This window comes from Silurus aristotelis (genome assembly GCF_946808225.1).
Source record: "Silurus aristotelis genome assembly, chromosome: 13".
NCBI lineage: Eukaryota > Metazoa > Chordata > Actinopteri > Siluriformes > Siluridae > Silurus > Silurus aristotelis.
In genome coordinates this window covers 16,184,591-16,195,847 of record NC_139586.1, presented here as the reverse complement: position 1 = coordinate 16,195,847, position 11,257 = coordinate 16,184,591, and the positions used below count along the sequence as shown (strand labels likewise).

The following is an 11,257-nucleotide window of genomic DNA, read 5'->3' as shown; positions in this document are numbered from 1 at the left end:
CATGGTAATGACAATATATAAAACAAAATTCCTGGAAATGATATTTGTTGGACTTTGTTTGACCGCCAGCAGGGGGCGCCAAGTGCTTCACCTGAGAGAGCTACAGCAATTCAGAGATAACCTTTAGGGAAAACCCGCAGTTTACATTATGTTCTCACGTTTATACGTGTTCAAGAAAGTTTAAAAGTTGTTGTAACCCATATGAGGTAACAAAAGTTAAGATTAATGTGCCAGGTTGAGTAAAAGTTGTTAAATTCATGTAGTGAATTACTAACCAAAGAGAATTGTTGTGTTTTATCACCGGTAAAGTCTGTCTCATACACTATATGGTGAAAAGTTTGTAGAGACTCCCATGTGCTTTCTGAACATTGGTCACTCTTTGCTGTTATCAAAACCACTATTCTGGCAAGCTTTTCCGTTGGATGTTTGGGTGTGGCTGTAGGGATTTGTGATCATTCAGCTACAAGAGCATTATTGAGGTAAGACACTGATGCTGTGTGACATGGTCTGGTGTTTCCAGTGTTTGCATTCATCCCACTGGTGAGGAAGTTACAGCTGTTTTACAGGAACTGGTATGCACCCTACCAAGTGCTCCACCTAATCTTGTGCCAATAACAAATGCGTTATTTAACAAAGAAAAACATTTAATTGTTGATATGGAGACCCTATTTAGAATTTTCTCTGTATCAAAACTACCAGATAGTATGTTGTTTTTTTTATTATTCAAAAGAGAAAAACTAGAGGCTAGAGAACAAAATAACTGTTTATAGCTTTTATATCACTTACGAAAACAGGAACTTGTCCCACAAGATGAAATTTTACTATAAACCATGCATTAATAAATTAAAATTTGTAAATGCTGGCAAATAGGTAAAATATAAGAAAAGTAATAGATTACTAGAAATGCAATTAAAGGAAAATATTAACTTTAGGGTGGTAAGAGTAACTTTAATTCACAATAGGCCAAATCAAATCATCCCACCGGTAATCATAGTCCTCTAGCAGCACTCTCCCAAGGGTTTCCTTACTTAATTAGCAATTGTGCCTACATGCAGTGGCTTTATTAATCCTTGCTTGATATAACACTTTAGGCAGGCAGCTGTATAGATAGAGAATATTATCTTGAGGCTAAACAGTATGTATTCAATAATAGAATAGTACTAATACATCAACAGACATTGAATAAAGAAAGCTTTGGATCCAAATAGCATAAATTGATCTAGCGATTACAATATACAGCGATAGCAATACAAAAACTCCACAAAAACCTAAAGTTTTAGCTCATCGGTATTTATTCAGATTTTTTTTTTTTTTTTTTTACACTAATTAGTACATTTCTATAGTAGTTGAAGGTTTATAGTTATGTGTCAGTCATGGATGTGAAAACCAAAATAAATCTTATATCTTCTGACACTCGCAATCTGTACAAACAAGCGAACATGGATATGCACACAAAACACATGCGCTGCTCAGATAACCTCAACTAATTTATTGGTCTGAGTCTTTTTAATGTTGCTTTTAATTAAAAACCAGAAAATAAAAGTAAATTCATAACTAAAAGAACTATTTAATGTAAGCATCCTCTGCTTCAAAAATATGAATTCCTTTAGCACATCAGATTAAATTTTGTTGTATAGAGCCCATTTTGAACCTTAAATTTTTTTATATGCATTGTACAAATCCAGATTATTCTACAAAATGAAAACCAGCAAAGCTGGTAAAGAACAAAAATATGTACACAGCAACATACATATTTGAGAAAAACAAAGTCAACTTGATCTGGTTTAAATAAATACTTGAATTGATTTCTGATATATCTGAAAATTCACAAGTATAGGACAAAAGCATCAGAATAATCTCCCATAACCTCCTATAGTGTAGATTCAGCCCCCATAATACATCAGAAAAGTAAATATATTTATCCCTTTAGAAATGTGAAAAGTCTGTAATGAGCATAGAGTGTGGTGACAGCACTGTAACTCTTCAGCTCTGCTTTCTTTCTGTCCCTTGAATCTTCCAAAAAAAAGGCACTGCACCTGTAAAGTCTCTGACAAAGCCATGGTTTAGTCCATGGCACGTGATCCTAAATCCTCTGGTCTTTTAACAAAATATACAAGATGAGTTTTTTTTCCCCCCCTGGAGGTTCCTGCGTAGATGTAGCGATGGCTGGCAGGGCCCTAGAGCATTGAGCAGGCCCCACTGGCACAATACAGTGTAGTCAGTGTAGTGATGGTTTTGCCTTCTCAAGGAAGGTGGTGGGTCTTGGTGGAACATCAGGAGCCAATGGCCTGGACGTAGTTAGCAGGGTAGAGGCCCACCTCACCGTTGTCCAGCTGCCCTTTGCACCAGCCCTGCTCATCCTCCTCTCCCAACTTCATCAACTCTTCACCTGCCAGTGACATACTGCATTAAGCTTAATGTTTCCTTATGACATAAAATCTGTAGACCTGTAGCTAGTCTCTACAATGAGCTACCTTCAGCTAAATAATTTATACAAATGCAAATGATTGGCCACAAAAAATAATCTTCTAAAAAAGCAATGCTGATTTATTTTAGGAAAAATAACATCTGTGAACTAAAGCCATTTTATTTACTTTCTGCTTACCAGCTCTACTACAATTTTTTTTAAAGTACAGACTCTATAGGGGGAATACAGTTGATAGAAAATGCACCCCTTGCACATGTTAAATGAGCTTTGAGTTTCCATGATCGCAGTGTGTCATTGCGATCAATTAAAGAGGCTGCATATGCAATCCCTCCCACTAAAACCGCACAGCCAATATTGCTTACTTGGACTTCAATACACAGATGGCTATGGCAACATCAGAATATGAACTTACTGCACCACATGGAAGCCTGGGTGGTGATTATTTTGTGTGTGTTTTTATTTATTTCAGCAAATGAAAAAATTTTTATTAAGTAAACAGCAAGTGCTTAATGTATTTTGTAGCAATACAGAGGACTTTTAAAATCTTAGGCCATTTGTTCGTTTATTAAATTAATAATAGTGATTGTTTACAGAAGTATCCATCATCAGCGGAGTCTTGGAAAAAGCACTGCAGTGTATTCCTAATTTTATTTGCTCCACTTTTCAACACCCTGTGAGGCAGACATGTTAAAACTTTGTCCAGATGTGGCTCACTTTCCAACAACAGAAGGTTTGCAGGGGTTCACACTAGTTGTTTCTTTGAGATCAGACAGCTTCAGAAAGCACAGTTGAAAGTTAAGGGCAGCTCTCGAATCAGAAGTCCAGTGTCAAACATTTCCCAAATTTTCAGAATGCAGGAATTTGTTCAGGAACATCTCTTTTGAGAAACCATGAACTATGTGACAAATAGTCAAAGTGCTTAAATACAGCACAAGTATACCGCTGATCAGCAGAAAGTTTAGAGCCTAGTAATGATTTTTGGGAGTACTAGGTTTTGAACTCATACCAGTGGTCACAAATAATCAATAATTAGAGCTGTACCACCCATATGAACCGCAGGGATAAGAAGCTTCTGAAATGATTATTTTAATGAACCACTACACAACCATTGATCGAATACTAGCTCGATGGAATCCAGTAAGACTGTAAAGCTACCAGCAGATGGTAGACATGACATTAAAATAGAAGTGTTTGCTTGCTAATCATGACCATTAGTGGCAGAAAGGTTCATGACTACACTGGATCCTCTGTAGAATATGAATGATACTTCAAGTCAAGCAAAATATTTAAAAGCTAAGGACAGCATTGTTATGATAGATTTGAAAGAATAAACACTACCAAAAATCTGTATTTTTAAACCCACTAAGAAAATATGAACCATTAAAAATACTGTCAGATTGATAGTATATAGCTGTTTCATCTTCTCATTCATCCATTTATCATGCCAGAAGAATTTTGAATTATTCAGTCTCTTTCTCATTGCTACTGAAAATATCTCTACACTGCAAGCTGTAATGTTGCATATAATAGCAGGGTTATCATGACTATGCTGTAAAGCCTCACCTACAATCTAAAAATCAAAATGAAACCAGTGTTTTTGGTGTGCCCCTCCTTCATCATCTATAATAAGCACATCCTACTTGTTTACATTTCCAAATCTGTAACCCATGAAACACTATGTCTTGGGGCTTTAATTTGCCTCATTTAAAGGGTTGTATGAGTGTGGGAAATTTTACATGCGACTTTCATTACATTGTTTTTAAATCCATTCTGTAAACCAGAACATTCAAAATGAAAACATGCTTTAAACAGAGTTGTGCTGAGTATCAGTGTGATTACCCATCAGCCAATGGTGAGACAAACGGACACACAAGTATTTCCTCGTTTATCAATCTTGGAAATCTGGTCAATGGAACAGATGCTTTCCCAGATTGATGTAGCAAAAGGAAACCTGAATAAATTAGATAATTTTGGGCAAAATAAACAACAAAAGCACTCATGCTTAGATTTGCCCAGCTCTGTTTAACGTATCAGTCATCAGACAGAACGATCAACTACATGATACAAACAGTAGTTGTTACCATTTCATTGTTGATCTGGTCTGAAAGAAAGATTAACGTAAAGGCAGAGCTTTCAGAAAAATCTCCCCATTTCACACGCCATAATCATGCCCAAACACAGCAAACTATGGGCCATCAGGGTGTATGTGTGTTTGTACATATATGTCATTAATAAGCATTAGTAGGGATTAATACCTGCTTTAAAGCTCAGCTCATCAGATTCTTGGCCAGTATAATCATACAGTGCACGAACACGCACACCCACTACCTTCTCCTCCTCCTCTTCAAACTCAACTCCATTCGCTGCTATATACTTCTTAGGACTCTCTTCATCAGACCAGTCTGAGGAGTAGTCTTTGGCAGCTCTGTGATAGCCAGAAGATAAAACAGAGGTTACAGGTGTTACATTACATTCATGATCCTTAAAAGTCCATGTCTGATAATACCTATTTACCTATAACAGCATATGTATTACTCTTTATGTAATCGAAATAATTGATTATTTAAAAAATTAAATAAATAAAAATAACAGCACCACATGATTTCCTTTGGGAAACAGCCCAGCTGTATAATAAAACCGATGTTTAAAAAACATTATATTATATCAAGTGCATTGTTAAATATTGTTGCAGAGGCATCTGTTCTGTTGACCCCTGATAAGCAGATGGCTGTAAAGGACATGCTGATATATGTTGGGGTTTGTAGTGCTCAAGATGTTTACAACCAACTTGATTTTATATTGAGAATAGTTCATTCCCCAGATCTTAGCTTAGGACTGAGTCAATATATCACCACACACAAGCAGATATTGTCCCGAATAAGCCCATAATGCTAAGGTAGTATATTAATTATCTTGCATACAATTACCGTTAGAACAAAGCCTCCGAAGGAAACCACTGTTGACAAGACAACGAATTGCAAAAAGAGCCAAACCCACACTAGTCAAAAGGTTAATTCATAGTAAAGAGCTCCAGGATACTTCAAAACTTCTAGAGGGTCAAATCTGTGTCTCTCAAAACCTGCAGTAAGCTAAAAGAAGGAAAATAAGTAACATTTGTTTCAAGCGTCCATTTTCCCACAAGACCAGGCAGCTTAAATAACAAGCTATATTTTCTTGCTGTCTGAAATCCCAGGGCTTCCCAAGCAATCCCAATCCCAAGCAAGCATTCCTATTACCAAATACAAAATATTGAGAAGATCATACAATTTAATGGGTTGTATCAAGACAAAGAAAACAGACAAACTATAAATTGTGTGCATGTGCGTTACCGGATAGTATCATGTGGAGTCTGAGGTGCTTCATCAGCAGCAGATACGATGTTGGTCAAAGTGACATCATCAATTTGGCTGTTTCTCACTTTGCGGCTGATATTGCGGCTGGCTTCTGGAGACCATTCCTGATAAAGGATGTGCAAAACACCCAAAAAGAATACTGTAAATATCTCAGCCACTACACATGAATAATTTCATAAACATAAATAACATCCTTAATATGCTGTCAGTCCATGTAACTAAGACAAAATCATGATAAGTAGAATAAATCGATATGTGGCAATATGACAAACACTGCCTCCAACTACCTGGTGTGGCAAATAGTAGGCCTCTATGGAACTGCACAAAGAGTTTTAGAAAAAAATTAGGATGCAGTGAGAGTACACTTTTGGGTACCCCTTTACTTGCTGTCTGTTTAAAGAAATCCCACCGGCTTGATTAAACATTAGCCAAAGCATAATATTTAGGTCTAATGTCAACTATATCTTAAACTGTGGTGTTGATGGAAAGGGAAATATATTATCTGGGGGCTGGGAATAAATAAAAGATAGAATGTAGCATAGAAATTAGAGTTCTGGCACAGAGAGAGGGATCCCACATTCCACAAGCAATCCGTGGGCCATGGAAACAACAGGGCATTCACTATTAGCCCATTAGGATTCACTAAACAGCTCAAGCTTAGGATGGCTCGATGAATGACAACTTACATACAGATGCACTGTTTAAACGTCTTCTGAAAATGTTATGGCTAAGCAAATGCTAAAAGGTAGGCTATTTAGCTTGTAGCCAAAGAAATAGCATGATGACATTTACAACACTACAAAACAAATGGCCTTTGAAGGTTTGAAACTCTACTCTCAAGTTGGTTCATTGTTTTAACTTCAATTGGTGCCAGTTGCCAGTCCCTCAAACTGGGGCAAATTAAATCAGTATACCTAGTAAATGTGTTTACCTGAGACAGATAAGTGACATAAAACTGGCAATATTTCCTTCCTGTACTCTAAACTACAGCCAGGTCAAAAATTCACAATTTTAACTTAAGTAAGAATGGCCCTGTTCACTGCAGACTGGGCGAATTTCAAAACTATACCTCAGATTTTTGTACCTCCAACTGGGGTCAGATTCATAGTATATTACACAGTGTGCTTAGTTTAATACAAACTGGGACCAGTTCCAAACTTTACCTCAAACTGGGGCCAGTTCATGCTCATTCCAGGTCCATGCGTGTTCCTCCACCACCGCAGATCCTCCATGTCACTAGCTGCATTAATGGTTTGGCTTAGATCTCGGTACAAGGCCTTAAACCTGGGTAAAGATTTTCCACAGTATTATTTTCAACTAGAACAATCAGTTACAACAGTGAGCAGAGAATATCTTTACTAGCTTTCTTTAACGTCTTCATTCCTAAGAGATTATTGCGAGGGCTTATGCCTGAGAAGGCATGTAAATTAGGTGGAATGCAGCAAACACACCTTAACCAAACACCCTGGATCAGAGTAAAGATTTCTGGACACAAATTACAAAGAACTAATATTGGTGTATATATATATATTATTATAGAAGAATCATTAGCAGCAATTGCATTGTTTTAAAAAGTAATAGCAGGATTTGTGGACATTTTAGTTTCTGGCAACCTACACAACGATCCAATAAAAATAAGCAAATATCTAAATGCAAGCACATTTCAAGCAGTTTCCAATGTTAGCCTTGCCTCAACCTTTGTTCTGAAAAACTCTGGTTAATGGACAACACGATGTTAAACATTCTTTCTAGTGTAAACAATGATAACAGAGTTCATAGTCAAAGAAAACTGGAACTAATAGTTAATATTTTGATATATTCGCAAATACATGACTGAACTGTTAAGCCTTGAGGGTTCTAAAAACTAAAAAGATTGCGACATTCAGATATAAATTTTAATGGAAATTAGGGCAGGGAAACTCTATTCTTCTAGGTAATGTGGTTAAATATTGACACAAATTTCCCAAATACTAAAATAACCAAACTTTAACTAATAATGACTTAACTTTCAGCAAGACTGCAGCACACACACACACACACACACACACACACACACACGCAAAAACATGCATGCACGCACACAAACACACACACAAACAAACACACAGACAGACACCTTTCATTGCTGGAGAGGTCCAGATGCTGATGGATGTCCAGCATCACCTCTTTAAAAAAGCACAGTCGATTCTTCTCAGCATCTTGGGTTATCTCAAACATTTGCTCCATGTCTTCCATGTACCGTGGGTTACAACGGTTCAGCTCATCCAGAGCTTTCTCATAGCGCTCCTTTGCCTGAGGCATGACAAACAAAGCAGCCTTTAATAAAGAAAACAAATGCTTCCCATCTCAGGACCATGTGAAAAAAAAGGATATCTTATCTTTACCTTGAAACAGAATTTTAAGGACGAAAAGTAAATAAATATTTTTCTTAAATGTCATGTCAGAGTGATTACATAAATAGACTCTTATTTCATGAACATTCTTTTCTGTAAAATTAGAACGTTCATAATTCCATAAAAAGTCCAAAGGTTTGGCTAGTACTCAAAAAAGCAAAGCAGGAAAGCTGCCTAAAGCTCATGTCTCTCAAGGTCCCATCCATGAAAGACAAACAAAAAAATTATTATTCTGGGGGAAAAAATAAAATTAAAAAAAGGTTCATGTTTTTGCTTCTGAAGAGAAAAACAGACCGTTTTTGAAGAAGTTAGATCTTCTCTTGCTCAAGGTGTACATGTTAACAAGTTTTCAGCATTGTACTAATGCACTGAGAAAATGCTGGGAATAAATTAGTGAGAACTTGTTACTCCACTAGCAGCTGGCATAGGTGGCTTTTGTTTTGTTAAGACTTAATTTTCTTTCACTTTTAAGGTTCTGGATTCCGCTCTGTTTGGGTCCTTGTGTTGTTGTAAAGCAAGCATTTCTTACTGCATTTCACTCTAACACATAAACAAACTCTCACTAAGTACTGTGAGATGTGTTAATGAGAAGATACATTGATTTTATGAATGGGTTTTAAAACCTCTGCACTAGAGAGCATTAATGTTGTCATGTCTTTTTACAGGTGTGGCTTTGCTTCCAACAAAAATGAGGGTGTTGGCATGATGGAATTCTAGCTTTATTTTTTGTGTGCTTGAAAAATCATAGGGCAGTTCCATTTTCTGCCTAAAATTAGTTCACTCTTCATTCCATCAGCTATTTTTAATATACTGCACTAAAAATGGAATGGTGTTATAAGTTATGATAGTAAGCACTAATGTAGCTGTTTTTCAACTACACTATACAAATGCCCCCCCCCCCCCAATTGCACTATAATTTAGTTCCCTTTACCTCCAAATGTATTTTATTTACAAAATATGCATTTACTCGAGTGGCTAAATGTTTGTCTTAACCTATAATAACAAATATTTGACTGGAACATGTAAGAACAAGCAATACAATAAAGCACTACCATATGTAAAGGGAGTGTGGGAGGTCTCACTTCCTTTTAAAAAGCTACATCCTACTTTTGGTCTGGTAATCCAAAATAGAAAACACAGACACATTATTACCAGACATATCTCTATAAGCATATAGCGCAGTTACTAATAAACAAGACTGTCTCGTCTTGGCTAAACAGAAACCAGTATTTTGATCTCCACCCATTTTACTTCCCAAGAACACAGTCAGTCACCCATCATACCATTAAGATAACTATGACTAACTCCACTAAGCATTCTTTTCGTTTAATTACAGTGTTATCATAAAAGAAGCAGCATGAGCAGCAAGATTGAATAGTCTAATCTCCATGCTTTCATTAACTAGTGAGGGCTATGGTGGACCCAAATATATTTTGGGATTTCTGGTACATATGTAGCCTAAACTTCAACCCATTTTATGGGGTGACATGAGCATGATGAGTTCTAAAGAGGTGTGCTCCCCAGAGAAACCATAGATAAACATATCCATTCAGGAGCTTACTTTCTCTGCCTCTTGAGTGCACTTCTCCACCCGGTCTGTGAACTTCCGCACATCCTCTGGGGACTTGGTGGGGTCAGCCTTGGCATGTGTCTCGCGTGTCATTGCTGTCCTCTCCTCCTTTCGGGTCTGCTGGTAACTCTTTTTAGAGGCCTCTACCTACCAAAATGTAACAGAGTACTCACCAGCTCATTTAATCTTGCATGTCTTCCTTGTTAAAAAAAAAAAAAAAAAAAAAAAAAAAAAAAAAAAAGATTGACTATTTACTGAACTAGAACTCACTTCCTTAAGTTTGCGAACCCATGGTTTTTGGGCCTTACGGAATCCCTCTTCTGCGTCTTTGGTCTCCTTGAAGCCTCCAATCATCTGTTTGTGGTAGGCATCCTTTTGCCATATGCGGATCTTCTCACTGTCCTCCATAACCAGCTTTTCTTTTAGCTCCATGTGGATCTCGCTTAGCTTGTCTGCTGCGTTCATAAAAGCGTGCCAAGCTTTCTCCACTGTGCCATACTGTGCGCCTAAAAAGAGACCACTCTTGTTTTATTTATCTTAAACAATTAAAATAAAAGTGTTTCGCTAAACATTATGGCTATGGCTAGTTGTGGTTTGTTATAAAGTGCTTACAGAACATAGTAAATCTATGTTCTCTTATAAAGTAGTACATACTCCTCCAACACACTCTACATTACTTTCTTAAACCAAATGCGTCTAAGATTTGGTATTCTCTATTAAAAACAATAATTCAATTCACAAAAGCACTACAGAACTGGAGTAGTACAGCTATGGAACTAGATGCAAGTTCTGCATATGGTTCACATCTCCTTTAAAGGGGTTACATGGACAAAGTTGGTGCGCCGAGGCCCGCCCAGGCAGGTCATTCTGTCTATCTTTCTTACCCCCACAAAAGTACCCCATTGCACTGCATAAGCTAAACACTATCATAAATGCTACATTAACCTATTTATGAAATTGTTACCATCGTAAAAGAAAGACCAAGTTGAGCAAGCTAGCATGATGCATCTACATTCTTGGTAACTAAATCTGGTGATAAACAAGTAAAACATTGAGCAATCTTGTCAACCAACAAAAATCTGTTTAGGTAACAGGCTATTTTGAGAGGGCAGGGAGAGCCCCTGTGGCCTCAGACTAAATCCCAAAGACCTGATCACCTTTCTCCACAACACCCCTCCATTTTTTGGCCCAGTCATTTAGTTGCTGAGAATAGGATTTCTCGATCTTGGCACGCTCCTGGAAGCAGCTGACTAGCTCATTGCAGAGTTTGTGGCCGTCGTCAACCCGCTTCACTGTACTTTTGTAGTTTCCCGGCTGAATGACAGATTCAATAAGAAAGAACAGTGTAAAATAAGAGCAGTTTTACAAAGTACTGTCGTACTAAAAAAACATAATTATATCAGTTTATATTCATATCAAGGCATTTGAAAACTAGTAAAATCATATTAGCAATGTTTGTCACCATTAATGGTAGTGGATCTTTTAAAAACCGAGTTAAACAACTTGTTCAGAC

General features: G+C 37.1%; 1 protein-coding gene across 6 annotated transcripts in view; it reads right to left on the bottom strand.

Annotated features, from left to right (window-relative positions):
• Positions 1-1,274: 1,274 nt before the first annotated feature.
• The window catches only part of pacsin3 (protein kinase C and casein kinase substrate in neurons 3), a 29,153-nt gene continuing 19,170 nt past the window's right edge, over positions 1,275-11,257 (bottom strand). For 4 of the 6 annotated variants that reach the window (XM_083557897.1, XM_083557896.1, XM_083557899.1 and 1 more), the window contains 8 exons: positions 10,902-11,058; positions 10,015-10,250; positions 9,736-9,891; positions 7,898-8,073; positions 6,945-7,065; positions 5,758-5,885; positions 4,684-4,853; positions 1,275-2,389 (listed from right to left, as the gene is read on the bottom strand). In XM_083557897.1, the coding sequence (XP_083414023.1) occupies positions 2,274-2,389; positions 4,684-4,853; positions 5,758-5,885; positions 6,945-7,065; positions 7,898-8,073; positions 9,736-9,891; positions 10,015-10,250; positions 10,902-11,058 (1,260 nt within the window). In that variant the 3' untranslated portion in view covers positions 1,275-2,273. The remainder of the gene's footprint in view (positions 2,390-4,683; positions 4,854-5,757; positions 5,886-6,944; positions 7,066-7,897; positions 8,074-9,735; positions 9,892-10,014; positions 10,251-10,901; positions 11,059-11,257) is intronic. The other 2 variants (XM_083557900.1, XM_083557901.1) reach the window with 1 other exon arrangement.